The sequence below is a fragment of the Saccostrea cucullata genome, unplaced genomic scaffold, assembly GCF_032062105.1.
Source record: "Saccostrea cucullata isolate Sc308-1 unplaced genomic scaffold, CSIRO_AGI_Scuc_v1 ctg600, whole genome shotgun sequence".
NCBI lineage: Eukaryota > Metazoa > Mollusca > Bivalvia > Ostreida > Ostreidae > Saccostrea > Saccostrea cuccullata.
The window spans coordinates 3,621-21,064 of record NW_026921289.1 but is presented as its reverse complement, the minus strand read 5'-3'; the positions used below and the strand labels follow the sequence as shown (position 1 = coordinate 21,064).

Genomic DNA, 17,444 nt, shown 5'->3' with positions numbered 1-17,444 from the left:
CCCCCCCCCCGGGGGTCATGATTTGAACAATTAACAATCTACATTACCCTAGGATACTTCCACTTAAGTTTCAGCTTTTCTGGCCCAGTGGTTCTTGCGAAGAAAATTTTCAAAGATTTTTCCTTTATATTTCCATGTAAAATTTTGATTCCCCATAGTGGCCCCGCCCTTCCCCTGGGGGTCATGATTTGAACAATTTACAATCTACACCATCCCAGGATGCTTCCACATAAGTTTCAGCTTTTCTGGCCCAGTGGTTCTTGAGAAGAAGATTTTTTAATGACCCCACCCTATTTTTCTCTTTTCTTGATTTTCTCCCCTTATAACGGGACTTGGCCCTTTTTCTTTAAAAATTTAAATTCCCCTTCACCCAAGGATGCTTTGTACCAAGTTCGGTCAAATTTGGCTTTGTGGTTCTTGAAAAGAAGTCGAAAATATGAAAAGTTGACAGACGGACGAACAGCTAGAAAGACGGACGGATGGAGGACGGACAAATTAAATGTGATCAGAAAAGCCTCGGCTCAGGTGAGCTAGAAACTGATGTAAAGAATTATGTATCAAAGTGAAGTCTACTTGTGTGCCAAGTTATATAGAAATTGGAACTGTAGGACCATGTGGGCCACATCACTCACCTGAGTACCAAGGGTAGGACTAGTATGAAATGGCTTTTTATTGTAAAGTTTTAATCCAAAAGTAGTCCCTGGTGACCAATCATGGATTTGCTATTTTTTAGAAAATGATTGAGAAGAAGATTTTTAAATAATTTTCCTATATGTTTCTATGTAAAACTTTAATCGGCCAATTTGGCCCCGCCCTACCCCCAGGGATCATGATTTTAAAAAAAATTGAATCTACACTACCTGAACATGCTTCCATATAAATATGATGAATAATGGCTTTGTCATTCTTGAGAAGAAGATTTTTAAAGAATTTTCCTATATATCTCTATGAAAAACTTTGGTCGGCCATTTTGGCCCAGCCCTCCCCCCCCCCACCCCCTGGGTCATGATTTGAACAAACTTGAATCTAACCCGACACTACCTGAGCATGCTTCCATATAAATAAGACGAATTATAGCTTTGTCATTCTTGAGAAGAAGATTTTTAAAGAAATTTCCTATATATTTCTATGTACAAATTTGGTCAGCCATTTTGGCCTCGCCCAACCCCCGGGGGTCATGATTTGAACAAACTTGAATCTACACTATCTGAGCATGCTTCCATATATATATGATGAGTTATGGCTTTGTCATACTTGAAAAGAAGATTTGTAAAGAATTTTCCTATATATTTCTATGAAAAACTTTGGTCGGCCATTTTGGCCCCACTCTACCCCCAGGGGTCATGATTTGAACAAAATTGAATCTACACTACCTGAGCATGCTTCAATATAAATATGATGAATAATGGCTTTGTCATTCTTGAGAAAAAGATTTTTCCTGTATATTTCTATGTAAAACTTTGGTCGGCCATTTTGGCCCCGCTCTACCCCCAGGGGTCATGATTTGAACAAACTTGAATCTACACTACCTGAGCATGTTTCCATATAAATATGATGAATTATGTCTTTTCATTCTTGAGAAAAAGATTTTTAAAGAATTTTTCTATATATTTCTATGTAAAACTTTGGTCAGCCATTTTGGCCCCACCCTACCCCCGGGGGTCATGATTTGAACAAAATTGAATCTACACTACCTGAACATGCTTCCATATATATATGATGAATTATTGCTTTGTCATACTTGAGAAGAAGATTTTTAGAGAATTTTCCTTAATATATTTCTATGTAAAACTTTGGTCGGCCATTTTGGCCCCGCCCAACCCCCGGGGGGTCATGATTTGAACAAACTTGAATCTACACAACCTGAGCATGTTTCCGTATAAATATTATGAATTATGGCTTTGTCATTCTTGAGAAAAAGATTTTTAAAGAATTTTCCTATATATTTCTATGTAAAACTTTGGTCGGCCATTTTGGCCCCGCCCTACCCCCGGGAGTCATGATTTGAACAAACTTGAATCTACACTACCTGAGCATGTTTCCCCATAAGTTTCATCTTTCCTGGCACAGTAGTTCTTGAGAAGAAGATTTTTAAAATATACCACTAAATTTTCATTAATTCCCAATTATCTCCCCTTGAATAAGGGTGTGGCCCTTCATTCGAATAAACTTGAATCCCCTTCACCCAAGGATACTTTGTGGCAAGTTTTGTTGAAATTGGCCCAGTGGTTCTTGAGAAGAAGTCGAAAATGTGAAAAGTTTACAGACAGACAGACAGACGGACAGACAGACAGACGGACGCCGGACAAAATGTGATCAGAAAAGCTCACTTGAGCCTTTGGCTCAGATGAGCTAAAAAGTAGCATTTTGAAAAATTGTTTACAGACAGACAGACAGATGGACAACAGACGCATTACTATTGCATAAGCTCTTCTGGTTTCTAATATATCTTAAACACCTACAATTCATAATATCATTTACCTTTATTGCTGCTTTTCTTTCTTCCTTTGCATTGGGATCCTAATAAGGAGATAAAGAGATTCTTTTTCATTGACAATCATTTTGTATGGAAATTCAAGGACTACATAAAAGATGGTTATGCACTAGGCTGAGTTTATTGTAATTGTTATTTTAAAGATAATAAATTTTGAATATATATATTTACATTTGCATTATTCTTTATTGGATGAACCTATTGAAGAGAAAATATGTTCAATTCTATGTGAATGAAATATTTGGGGGTCAGAGATCATAGCACGACCAAATCACAGATGGAGGTGATATTTTGTCTAAATATATCTGTCATGGCGCAACTTCTTTTGGAACACTTCTAAATTAATACAATTCAATGATAAATCAAATGACATGGCTATTTTTTGATCACCAGATGTGCAAAAAATCTACTTTGGATGTGAATACATTTTTGAATAATCTAATTAGCCTAAAACTACACATACCTTTTCAATCCAAAATTCCTTTGGAGTTATGTAAATAAAAACAGGTAATTTTGACTTCAAATATTTTATAAACTTATGATATAGTTGGATTATTCTCAGCTGCGATCATAGTTCTTTCACTATATACTGATATTTCCTGAACAGGACTGCTAAACATGAATGTAAACATTGAATGATGGAGAGAAGTGAACTTTTTAGACCATTATAACTTGTAGGTCATTGTGCGTCACGACATAGCTGCGGCGACCTGTTCGTGTAATAAATGCAGTTTTTGCTCCAAATCTATGTCTAGCTCAAATGTAAATATAAGTAATAAACAACACTGTTAAAAACTTCTCTGGGAAATGAACTTTTAGTTGGTACTTGAACAAATCTACTAAGAAATTAAGCCCTTTGGGCTTCACAGTTAGGATCTGATCATGTGTCCAACTAAAAGTTGAAATTTCCAAGACAACTATTTAACAGTGTTGTTTATTTCTTAAATATACATATACATGATTACTTACATGCTTACATAGACTTACATGCTCACAGACGAACAGACAAATGAGATTTAATGTCATCTCATATTCGCCACAAGTGAGGGACAACAAGAAGCCAATTGGCCATATCAATTGTATATCAAATACCTTTTTTCTCCATGGAAGGAACTTTTCATCATCTCCGTAGTCGTATTTAATTTCTTCTCCTTTGAAAATTTTTCGTCTTGCAAATAAGGCAAGATGGGGGTTCCCTTCCACTTCTAGCAACCTCATCTCCGAGTTGTTCTCAACACTATTTAGTGGAGCGTCATTTACATATCTTCCTTTTTGTCGAGAAAAGGTTGCATCAATCCTTCATTCAAAAAGACAAAAAGTCTTAAATAGTTTAAAAACCATCTTCACTAGCCAAGGCTTTTTGGAGCAGAGCGGACTGTAAACCTTTGGCTAGTGAAGATGCTCAAAGACTAAATATTCAGTTTTTTTTTCATTAGGCCACGCCAATAATAATTTTGATTGACCCATGCATGCACCTGTATTTAAGGTAGGACACACCGGTAGGCAAAATTTTTCCTCCGATTCAAATTTTCTGAAACTTTGAAATTTTGTTCTAGGATACAAAATCTAACGGAATCTCTAATATGATAAAAATTCAGCCGCAGAGCTCCAGATAAGGTGCGTATTTGCAGAAATATGCATCAAAATTTTTAAAATATGCATAAAAAGCAAGAAGTCTGTGAGCCAATGCTCACTTGTAATACCCCCTCCCCCTTTCTGATGTAAATAAGCACTATCATGTTAATATAATGTTTACACAAGTTCAATTACAGGCAGATGAAGTTGACATCAGATTCATATCAAAATTAGTCCCACCATATGGCATGCCTCAACAAAGTCAGTAATAAAATTTCAAGCATCTTCTATGAATAGCTAATGAGAAAACTGCTACGAAAATTTGTCCTGCATGAAACGGTCAGAAGCACAGACAAACAGGAAGTTGACATTAGATTGGAGCAAAAATGTACCCCATCATATGGCATGCCTCAGAAAAGACTGTTTTGAAATTTCAAGCATCTACCTTGATTAGTTGCTGAGAAAACTGTGGCGAAAATGTGTTATAATGCATGAAATTGACAGACGCACAGACAAACAGGAAGTTGACATCGGATTTGAGCAAAAATGTATCCCACCATATTGCATGCCTCAGAGAAGACTGTTTTAAATTTCAAGCATCTACATTGAGTAGTTGCTGAGAAAACTGTGACGAAAATTTGTTTCGGACGGACACACAGCTGGACGGACACACAGCTGGACAGACAAGACAGACAGACACACATGGGTAAAACAGTATACCCCCCTTGTTCGGGGAAGGGGTATAATTAAAGCTGAGTATACAGTCATGCATTGCATTCGAAAATAAGCATTACACCACGAAAGTATTGCGTTCACTGGATTGAATAATACAAGTACGACTTAGCTAATGAAATGAATTGAAGTGAACTCAAAGTTTGATTTTTCTCAAAACAAAATACAGATTTAAAAGCATTTTTATATTAACAGGAATATTCATACTAGTAATAGAGAGGACAATAATTTCCATTTCAGGAGAAAGAGTCAAAGATTTAGATTATAATCGATTTTGCATAATTTTTAATTTACCATTCAAGAGGTCTCTTAAATTCTCTAGAGTTCTCTGTTTTGTAAGAACTACATATGGTTTTTGCATAACGTTTATATTTTTATTATGGGTCAATAGCCAATTTATGATATTTCTCAACTTGCCATATAACTGAAGATTTTCTTTAACTCTTGTTATGATATCATCTTAAATGGAGGAAAAGGTCTAGTAGATGTACATGTACCTGCAATACAGTGGCTGGAACGTTATTGTTGACAACTTACACGAACGATCACGTTACGCGAACGATTCTGCATGATTAATGCATGATTTAACCTGTTACATGAATGATCTTTCACGTTCACGATTCTACACGTTACATGCTCTTACACAATTGTTAACTCAAACGCACAATTCTTCACTCAAAATAGTTAAAAATATTAAGGAATCAATACTTTCAAAACGATATACAGCTTAATACTTATTTAAGATTTCAAAGAATTATTAATATCATTTCATAGACTTTGAAGAATAAAACAGAAAATGATATTTCTGTAACTAAATATATGCAAGACTTAATATTTTATAAAAATAACTATCTCTAAAGTAATTCTCAGTTAAAAAAAAATGGATTTTGTTCATCTATTAGACTATATACATGTATGTAGGTCGTATAATTTGATTGAATTGGATTTCATGATATGCAGAAAGGGGGATACGATTGAACAAACATAGGTAATCAAAGATTACGAAGCTCACCTTGATGAATGTTATCAGTTTAGTAATGCAAATCCTACATCATATTTTCTTAATATTTAGTATTCATCCCAACAACAATATTCTTGCAATTTGTGCTTAACCCTCTACATGGCATATATATATTTCTATGTGTTTAGTGTGAAAAACATGTATTGTGTAAACAAATATTCATAACAGTTAAAACTGCAGATATCAAAGACTTCAAGTTCATACCGATTGATCTGTTCCCAAAACTTTAACCTGGTCTCTTGTATGGAAAATATAGGTCAGATCAAGCATCCCAAGCAAGTCTGATAGTGTCTATCCTAAGATGCATCATCCTTGCAAGTTTGATTTAGCTAGGGCTTATAGTTACTTGGGAATGAAAATGTAGGTCAGATCCAGCATCCGAGGCAAGTTTGGTAGTGTACATCCCTAGATACATCATCTATGCAAATTTGGTTCAGGTAGGGCTTATAGTTACATGGAAATCAAAATGTAGGTCAGATCCAGCATTTTTAACCTGGGACGCCGACGCCGACGCCAACGCGGGGGGTATAGCATAAGCTATAAGACTTCGTCGAGGTGAGCAAAAAATGGCAGCATGGAATGACTTATTAAAATTATAATTACAAAGAAGTCGGTTCACTTTATGCATAAAATGGCCCTGTATATATACCAAATATACCAATTAAGTAATGAACAGTTCATTTTCTATTTGAAACATTAAAATAAAATAGAGACTTGGTGCTTTCATATCCTATTAAAAAAACTCTTCTTAAAGTTCTTCTAGGAGAACTGACTTTATGAAATCGCAATGTTCTTGAATTTTTAGTTAAACATGTATTAATTGAGTACAGTTAATTCTCGATAAACCGCCTCCTTTTGTAATTTAGAAATCATGGCGGTATAACGAATTTGGCGATGATTTGAATTTCCCATATTTTCGGAAACAAAAAGTAGAGTTACCGTTCTTAGAAAAACCATAAAGTGTTTCTATTCTTATAAGTACTTACATGTACTGTATACAGGGTTATTTTCGCTCCGTATTATTTTGGCCCTTTCACACTTGCAAACAATTTTGCCCCGTTTTAAATTCGTCCAATCTTAGTTTTGTTAAAAAAATTATCCTGTTTTCTTTGAATTCGCCCTGTTTTAAATTCGCCCAAAAGATCTTAGGGCGAGAGGGGCGAAAATAACACGGGGGCGAAATTTTCCCTGTATACAGTATACATGTATACAAAACATATTTCTAAATTTAAATATACTTCAAGTATTTTTCTATGTACGATTTCTTTAAAACAAAATGTGCAGTTATGAAATAAAGACATGTACATGTGCATTATGTACATGTAATCGGCACGTCTAATATTGAAAAACAAGAGGCCCATGGGCCACATCGCTCACCTGAGAAGCGTGGACCATTCCGTTCTTTACCAGATTTCCCCCTTGTTATACATAATGCATCCCCACCCTACCCCACTGAGTGCCGAGCATAGGCCTAAATTTGCAGCCCTTCACCGGCAATGGTGACGTCTCCATATCAGTGAAATATTCTGGAGAGGGACGTTAAACAGTATTCAATCAATCAATCTAAAGTGTCATATATTTTTAGCTTTGGCAGGATTTGTTGTGTAATGGGTTATTGCCCTCTACTGTAAAGTAAGATAGGAGTTGGTGGTATTATTTCAAAGGATTCAGCTCCCTTATTTATTGACCAATTTCTCTGAAAACTGGCTTAATTGTGTCTCAAATATGTGTGTTCACCAAACAGAATCTCAAATTTTTGATATCTTTCTTAGTTCTTGAATTATTGGGAAAATGTTGAATTTGTCTAATAAATTAATGGTTACCTTGAGGGACAATTATGGTTGTAACTTTTGAAATAGAAGATTTATCAAAAATCTGAGATACAGCTTTTAAGTTCAATATCAGGATGCTTCCACATACGTTTCATCTTTCCTGGTCCCATGATCATGAAACAGACTAAGACAGGGTTAAGTCAAATTTTCAATTGCCTGTAAAATCTTTATCGATTATTGAATTAATCTCAATATTTGCAGATAACATCGCTTTTAGAAAATTTTGTGTAGTAATATTTTGAATAAAAAATGCATGACTTCTACAACATTTGAATACAACTTAAAAATAAGTGACTTAAGCTTAAGATGTTTCTTGATCCCTAGGCCTGGTCCAGGGGTTCTTGAGAAAATGTTTAAAGAATTTTCCTATATTCCTATGCAAAACTCTAATTGGCCATTGTGGCCCCACCCTACCCCCTGGGGTCATGATTTGATCAAACTTGAATCTACACCACGTGAGGATGTTTCCATACAAGTTTCATCTTTCCTGGCCCAGTGGCTCTTGAGATTTTAAAAAGATGCCATTTTTTCAATAATTCTTAATTACCTCCCCTTCAAATTGGTCCAGTGGTTCTTGAGAAGAAGTAAAAAATGTGAAAAGTTTACAGACAGATGGAGGGCCGGACGCCGGACAGAATGTGATCAGAAAAGCTCACTGGAGACTTTGGCTCAGTTGAGCTAAAAAAGAACAATGATGTCATGTAATTTTAACTCAAGCTAGAAAATGTTGTAAATGTTGTCTTTTAAAATAATAAACCAATTTGGGCGATTAGACCCTTCTTGTATGCTTCTTTATAAATATTTGTTTGTCTTTTTTTATTCTAATAATATACACTTTATAACATGATGTTTAGTTGTGAGGCGGTGACACCCCCTATTTCATTTATTTATTTCCATGCATCTTTTGGTACAAGAGAAATTTGAAAATATGATTCAAAATATTAAAGAAATTGACACATAGACATTGCTAATTTTGATCAACCCTCGTACATGAATTTTTTTGCAATTTATGTCTTGGAAATTAAATCTTTGATAAATGGCATTTGAAAAATCAGCAGAATTATGACCCTGCGGAAAAAGTATGTTAATAGTATATTAATTATATTAACAAAAGGTTTAATATTTTAATAAACCAATACATGTATATTGGTAATATTACACACCTAACTAGTTCTGTAATTAACATTTTGAACAAGTAAAATGTTATTACATTTACTTCCTAAATGTATGTCAGTAATATCTTGTTGTAAGTATATCAAGGAATAAACATACCACTTTTTCTTTTCTTTGTACTTAAATAGGTAGATATAGCTTCCAATGTGGGAGGGATATTTTTCCAGTCTGTTTAATCCCTCCCGGTAACTGTGTATCAGTTCCCCATCATATTCTAGAAGAAACTCCCCTTCACAAAAATCCCTTCCTGCAAACACTCCTTTTCCTGTAAAAAAAAGACACAATTCATCAAAGACTAGAAATATGTCAATAGGACATGAATGCCCCGCCGAGGATATATCAGTAAAGCAACATGAAAATTTGTATGTGTTTAAAATTTGATCAGAATATCCAGAATAGTGATGCAGCTGAATTGCTTGTTTGGAAAATACAGGTCAGAACCAGCATCCGAAGCAAGTCTGGTAGTGTCCAACCCTAGATGCATCATCCATGCAAGTTTGGTTCAGGTAGGGCTTATAGATACTTGGAAATAAAAATATAGGTCAGATCCAGCATCCAAAGCAAGTCAGGTAGTGTCTATCCCTACATGCATCATCCATGCAAGTTTGGTTCAAGTAGGACTTATAGTTACTTGAGAATAAAATATAGGTCAGATCCAGCATCCGAAGCAAGTCTGGTAGTGTCCATCCCTAGATACATCATCCATGCAAGTTTGGTTCAGGTAGGGCTTATAGTTACTTGGAAATGAAAATATAGGTCAGATCCAGCATCCGAAGCAAGTCTGGTAGTGTCCATCCAAAGATGCATCATCCATATAAGTTTGGTTCAGGTAAGGCTTATAGTTACTTGGGAATAAAAATATAGGTCAGAACCAGCATCTGAAGCAAGTCTGGTAGTGTCCATCCCTACATACATCATCCATGCAAGTTTGGTTCAAGTAGGACTTATAGTTACTTGGAAATGAAAATATAGGTCAGATCCAGCATCCAAAGCGAGTCTGGTAGTGTCCATCCAAAGATGCATCATCCATGCATGTTTGGTCCAAGTAGGGCTTATAGTTCCTTAGGAATGAACCTGTTCCTAAAACTTTTACCTGGTCACTCGTCTTGAAAATGTCAGTCAGATCCAGCATCCAAAGCAAGTCTGGTAGTGTTCATCCCTAGATGAACCATAGCTCTCATCAATATCTATCAGCATATGAAGTTTGATGAAAATATCTTGGATAGTTTCTTTGAAACTTAGCTTTGAACAGAGCTAAACGCAAAGTGTGACAGAAGGACGGAAGGACAGAAGGACGAAAGGACGGAAGACGGACAAGACAAACACTATATGCCCCGGCCATATTCATGGCGGTGCAGAAAAATATATATGGCTAGAAATATAGCCTGCATATAAACCATACTTACAATCAAACTTCATTATTATCTGAAACTCCTTATGAGTAAAAAAAAGAGATAGGCCCATTCAATAATTTGAAATTTATGGAACTCCCCAATCACTCCGATACATGTAATGATGTATATAAATGGTTTTCAAGATATTGGTGTAGAAGTACTAGTCCAACGTTTAATCATTATGTATGCAATTGGTTTGTTTGTTTAATACCCAAGAGCAGTGAGAAATATTTTTGAAGAGTACATGTGATGCATTTTCACTATAAACAACAGAGCCCCAACCTAACACTAAAATCCATGACCCTAAGGCCAAATTATTCTCTAATTTTCAAGGGGCACCTTCCTCATGAGTCATCATAACTATGTGTATTAAGTTAAATTTATTTATTACCCAGAAGCAGAGAGGATTTTCAAAGAGTCAACGCACTTTCACTATATAATTGACAGAGCCTTTACCGGGAACCAAAACCCCTGAATCCTAATTTTGGAAGAAGTCACTCTTCCTCATCATAAAAATACATTAAACAAAACATATTCAACGAGTTTCTTTAAACCCAGGAGCAGAGAATAAGTTTTTCAGAGATAAATGTATTTTCACTATATATTTTATAATTATAATAACCCTATCTTACATATATGTAGTACAAGAACCTCTGACCCTGGGGCTAAATATTTATTAGCCTTATAATTACATTTATCATTAATGCCAATGGTTTGACTGCTTGATGTCCAGGAGTAAAGAAGATTCATAAAATTGTATTAATTTAATTGGTTTTGGCCCAACCCTTCAGGCCCCAGGAATGCAGGGACCACGAAATTCAAAATTTCTGTTTTTCTTGACCCATAGATGCTTTATAAAGAATGAGTGCACTTTTTTTAAAATACTTCATTTACAACTTTTTTCAGGTACCCATTTTAATCTTTACATTACAATATATCGCTAAATTAATCTATGATTTGTGCAAGCATATTCTTTTGATATTTATGCAAAATGCTGTTTATCTCCACCTTCTCACCAATTCTCCATTGGAGTCGGTGAACTCCATCCATGGTGTAGTACCTAAACGGTTGCCATCAGAAAAAAATTGCGCGTTCATTGCTGCTATCTGAAAACTGAGCGGTTGCTAGTGGAAAAAATGGACGAAATTGTAAGTATTTTTCTTCGCTGGCTCAACAAAATGGTCAATAATTCGATTATTAAAGTTTAGCCGCTTGGTATTTCACCCTTTCGGAACGTTACATACAGGGTGTCCCAAAACATATGTTACACTTTTAATTATCTATAACTTTATCAAACTAAACGCTATCCAAAAGATATTTTGTCAACTTCTAGTGTATTAGCATACATTTTATCTTACACACCTTCAGGAAATTCTGTTAAGAAGTCAGGGAATTATAACATCCTAATGTCGCCCTAATTTTTTTTTATATGGAACCTTCATGTGAACAGATGGTAAGCCTTCACATTTTTTTTTTGCAAAGATACAGACATAATATAGGGACTGAAAACTTGGGCTAATCTTTTTTTTTATCGGACCAGGTGTAGCCCCCCCCCCACATCTTTCAACTTGCTTCCGACGTCTATGGCATATGCACACACACGCACACCTGCACAATACATTCAAGTTACAGACGCCCCCCCCCCCCCTCCACATTTATTTCTGCTAGCAGCCGTACAATTTTCGAATAGCAGCATTGAACGCGGTTTTGTTCCGATAGCAGCCGTTTAGGTACTACACCGTGCCATCTAGACTTAGTATTACATAATGTAATATCAAAGTGCAATGCATATTGGCAAGAAATACAAAACTCCCAAGAAATCTATGTGCAAGTAGAATATAAAAATATAACTTATTAAAAAATTTAAGTTATCATTAAAAAATATTTGTGTTTGTAAATAACTTATTCAAGTTATTTTTCTGATAACTTGTTTGAGTTATGCCCCTGACTGGGTAAGCTAAAACTAATATTTAAGGTAATTCCACCCTCCTATGATGTCATAGGTTATCATAAAAACTGTAATTAGTTTAAATTCATACCTTTTAGAAAAATATATCTTGGAAGAATGCTTTACTAGTACAATAGGTGTAATGATAAATATTGTATAGTTAAAGAATTAAGAAAATGCATATTTTCTATATTTAATCAATTATTCAATCTTCAAAAAATGTTAACAAGGGCAATAACTCCTTCTAAGGTCTCTTCATTCAGGCATTTGCTTTTCTGTAAAATAGTTTACCTGATATTCAAAATTCAAAAGTATCTTTTAAGTAGGGAGTATTTAGGAACACTCAGAATCAGAATTATGCATTTTAACCAGTCTTTACTTATTTTTCTTAATACCGTTTCCAAAAAATGTCCAATTCTTTATGTTGATATACACTCATTTACACTTCTGTTTATTTTTGTTTCGCATCTTAAATAATACGGCGACCTATACATTTTTTGCAATAAATGGATCGTTTAAAGTATATTGAATGAAAATAAATATAGTTTTTATACTTTGAACCTATAAAATTGTGAGGGTGGAAATTCCTTAAGGGTTTCTTTCACAGTATTTTGATTTTAAATTCTTTTCTTTAAAAGTTTGAATGAAAGTTCAAGTTTAAAGCTACTATATAGACAATTACAGATATGGTCAGGCTGGAAAAACTAAAGATGCATGAAAAATGACTCAGCACAGACTGGGCCGGACCATTCCCAAAAGTGAGTGGAAAATCCCTGAATCTGTTATCTAGTAGAGTGAAAGCGTTTATAACCAAAACTTGCTATCTTACCAATAACATCATCAATCACTTTCACCTGCAGACAGGCCTTGTCTTTTTTCCATCTTATATACTCCTCTGCCTCTTTTATGGGATCATACTTCAAACTGGAAGCCTTATAATGAGATTTTATTTAATGTATAAATTTATAAAAGTAAGAATTTTAAAAGAACAAGAGGCCCATGGGCCACATTACTCACCTGAGTAACTTTTGTGATGAAGTTCTTTACCAGATTTCCCCTCTTTTTATATCTATTGTAGCTCACTACCCCAGGATTCTTCCACATATTGTCAATTTTCCTGGCCCACTGGTTCTTGAGAAGAAGATTTTTAAAGACTTTTCCTATTTCTGATTTCTATAAACAAGAGGCCTGGGTGCCCAGGGGCCACATAGCTCACCTTAGCAAATTGGAATCAGATCAGAACTGAAATGTTTACTGAAAGGGGGTGGGGGCTTGAATTTTAATACTACTTGAGAATGCCTTCAATTTGATACAGCATTTGGTTTTGCTGTTCTTGGTAAAAAGATTTTTTTAAAACATTTTCTTCCTATATTTTACTTTGTAATAATTTAAATTTGTTTCCCCATTGTTTCCCTCCCTACCACAATGGACCATGCTTACATGTCAATATAACTTGACATAGATTTTCTGTTTTTGAAATTTTTCCCTAAAATTTTCTCTCTAAATCTTTTATTCACCATTGTGGCCCCACCCTAACCTTGGTTGTTACATGTATGATTTGAACAAATTTATATACCGGTAATTCTACACTTAGTCTACCTGAAAATGCTTCCATAAAAATACTAAAGTATTGATGTAATAGCGAGCGTTGTGAAGCGATGCTCGTAACTGCAAGCTCTAACGACAATGCCTGGGTGAAGAAAAAATTTGCACTACTGCACATTCATTCTGCCTTAGACTTTTTTGCCGCAGTAATTTTGACCCACAATCGATCGTCACTTGGTAAAGTTGCGTTCTCACGAGAATGACGCCAAATGTTTAACAAAAAGTTTACTCGCCTTCAAGTTGATTAAATGGATACATATTGAAGACAGATAGTTGTAATTTTTTTTCTTTACCTTTCAGTACTGTTCAGTTTTTAGCTCACCCAAGCCGAACGCTTAAGTGAGCTTTTCTAATCACATTTTGTCCGGCATCCGTCTGTCTGTCTGTAAACTTTTCACAATTTCGACTTCTTCTCAAGAACCCCTGGTCCAATTTCAACCAAACTTGCCACAAAGCATCCTTGGGTGACCAAACTTGCCACAAAGCATCCTTGGGTGAAGGGAATTCAAGTTTATTTAAATGAATGATTAAAATGTACTGATTGTACTGGACCTGATGATTTTTTTTTTATTATTTTTTAAATAAGAAGAGCTATCGTTTTTCTGTTTTTTGCGCGTTGCATTTAGGGAAGGAAAACCCTCGTTTGAGGGTATACCCCCGTTAGCCTGTTTTGTGTGGACTCCAAAACCGTGGAGTGATGCAGAGTTGGGTAGTGACGGAGTACAGGTAATGTTTAAATTGTACATTTATGTACGTTGAAATGCCCCTCGGGGCCCTTGCTTGGTAAATAAAATATCTTGTATCTTGTAATGGTAGGCCTTATGAACTTTTACGATACTCACAATTTACCCCTATACAATGTTGTCCGACGTCGGTTCGAGTTCCTAAAAAAAGACTGCTTTCCTCAAATAGTGTAGCGCTAGTACATCATGCTCATTTCAGTATTAATTCTAAAGGAAGGTCCTGTGAATATTGCTGGTTTCTTCCTCCACATTTCTCCTGAACTGAAGTATGCGCCATTCCAATTTACATACATTGTAATGTAAGTGGGATATCGAACTCGATAAAAAATCTTGTTACGTAATTTCGAAGATAGGCCGCATATATAGGCCTAATATTTTTAACACAGTGCAAACCAGTTTTTATAGTCGATGAATTCTACGATTCTTTTTTAACATCTTCCTTTAAACTGAAGAAATTTTCAGGGTATTACTATTAATTTTGTTTCATATGTTAAGAAGTCTTAATATTTTGCAAATATTATGCTTGTTGGTATTGATTTTAGTTGTACATAACTTGCATCAGAAGAGAAAAAGAAAATAACCATCACGAGTATTTAGTTAATAATAATTTGAAAGAGAGAGAGAGCATGTTGAGAGATAGAACAGGAGAGGATCCATAAATTTTTTGTGCCCCCCCCCCCCAACAGCGCCGGGCTCAATCATATATGTACACAGTGTACAGTACATGTAGATCCCTGGAGAGATAATACCCTGAAAAGGACCCCATTAAAAAAAATTCTCAGACTACATGCAGTAACTGTAGTCCTCAAATTGCCGGAAAGGATTTACCGATTTATATTCAAGATTTTTTTTTTTAGAATTAGAAAAAAATGTTTAATTTTGAAAACCTATAAAAATCAAATAATAAAATGCAATTTACTGAGGTCTTCTGCATATTCTGTTGATATTTGAAAAGGTACCCAAAACCCCAACTCCGATTAAAAAAAAATTAGACAATCAAAAAACTACTGTTACATGTATAATAAAATTGAATGGATTTTCAGGAATTCCAACGAAATTGAATACTTTTTCAATAAAAAAAAATGCCAAGAGAAGATTTTTGAAAACTCTGGATAAAAAATTAATTTATCAAACCCTGACTGTGATTTGTTTTATATTGAAATAAATAAAAACTCTGAAAAGGAAGGATAATGAAGGTATATGCATTGGGAAAAACATGTAGCAAAGGAAATATGAGTAATCGATCTAGCTGTTTTGAACTATTTTCAAAAGTTAGTTCTATTAGCAAATATCTAATTCCTGAAACGTTTCCATCCTCTCTCTCTCTCTCTCTCTCTCTCTCCACTCGACAAGATATAAAGGGAGTTCCAACCCCCGCGAACAACCCCTTTTCAATACGCCTTACAATGGAGAGAGAGAAAGAGAGATATAGCTAGAGAAAATAACTTTTTTTTGCAATGTATCTTTATTACGAGCGCATTTTTACCCCCGTAAACGCGAAGTTTTAGTGTATTGAGTTTATTAATCCTAGTTGATTCGATACGCTTAAGAACTTTCTAATAATAATTTCTCAAATAAGTTAATGATATACTGATATTAACTATAATCAAGACAATATGAAGCGATTTCATGTGTGGGAGTACAACTAAATACAATGCACCTTTTATTCAATGGTATCAGGTGCTTCCTGTGGATTTTACTGAGTTTCTTCAATTCTGGGGAAAACTCGTCATATTTGAATGGAAAATTTACAACATGTATTTAAACATAACTTACATGTGATCCCTGTAGACTCTGTCGTCTTCCTTGGCGTGTTGAAAATGGGTCTGGCTGTTGACTGTTCCTGTGGAATAAAATGTGATTATAGAGGGTCTATGTTTAGCAGCAACAACAACAAACACCCAAACACAAGGCAAAATATAACAATTTTATACAATCATAAAATTGATGTTATTTAAAGGATTTGATCTCATTTAACAAATTTTCCCTTAAAGGAATTTATAGTTTTTTTTTTGTTTGTTTTGTTTTGTTTTGTTCTTTTGTTTGTTTCTTTTTTTTTTGTTGTTGTTGTTTTTTTTTGTTTTGTTTTTCGTTTTTTTTTATGATAAGTGTTTTTAAGGAGGTTAAAAAATGGTTATAATTGGTCATTATTTGCGATTATCAAAATAAGTGTCTTTGACTATAAATCTCAAATGACTTTCTTGTATGCATTGCAATGTACACCGCCTTAAAGCTTCTACCACAGGGATAACACTTGACGATAAAAAATGTGTTTAAATACTTTGGCAAAATTTTATCGTTCCGTACTTAAAGCAAGACCGAGAGATATATGAATAAATATAATTTCAACCCAAATGGCCATAAAATTATGCATGATAGGTAATAAATACATGTACACATGGTAATGTTAATTACGTATGACCCCTGTCTTTCGACTGATTTCACCCCCCCCCCCCAAAAAAAGAAAACTTAATATTCACTATTTCATTACTTAACGGATTAATCAATAATTAATTTTCTTTACAAGGAGAATGATAGTCACTACTCTGAGGGGACAGAGATTCTCTAAAATCTGGGACAACGATATAAATACTCGAATTTAAATTCTGAGTTCATGTCCAACATGTGCCCTCTTAACTTTTCTCTTTTTCTTTGTCCTAATACGGTTTTTAAGTTAATTCTATTCTCCAAAAAAGATGTTACATACCCATTACAGTTTGTAAGTGTCTCCGGAAATAACAATTCTGAAATATTGAATATATTTTGCAAATTCTAGATATAGATTTCAAAAAATAACGCTCGTCCACAAATGATACATGAATCACATAGGGGTTCTGAGTAGAAACGGTATTCTTTTTCAAATACACTTATTTCTGTCGTCCGTGATGTCAGTAAAGCTACGTATGGAGCTTGATATCGAATATTAT

General features: G+C 34.6%; 1 protein-coding gene across 1 annotated transcript in view; it reads right to left on the bottom strand.

Annotated features, from left to right (window-relative positions):
- The window catches only part of LOC134259626 (uncharacterized), a gene marked incomplete at its 5' end in the record, with an annotated part of 129,161 nt that extends 112,801 nt beyond the window's left edge, over positions 1-16,360 (bottom strand). Inside the window, 5 exons of the mRNA XM_062742228.1 lie at positions 2,482-2,520; positions 3,587-3,791; positions 8,927-9,092; positions 12,999-13,101; positions 16,294-16,360. Coding sequence (XP_062598212.1) covers positions 2,482-2,520; positions 3,587-3,791; positions 8,927-9,092; positions 12,999-13,101; positions 16,294-16,360 — 580 coding nt within the window. The remainder of the gene's footprint in view (positions 1-2,481; positions 2,521-3,586; positions 3,792-8,926; positions 9,093-12,998; positions 13,102-16,293) is intronic.
- Positions 16,361-17,444: the final 1,084 nt, after the last annotated feature.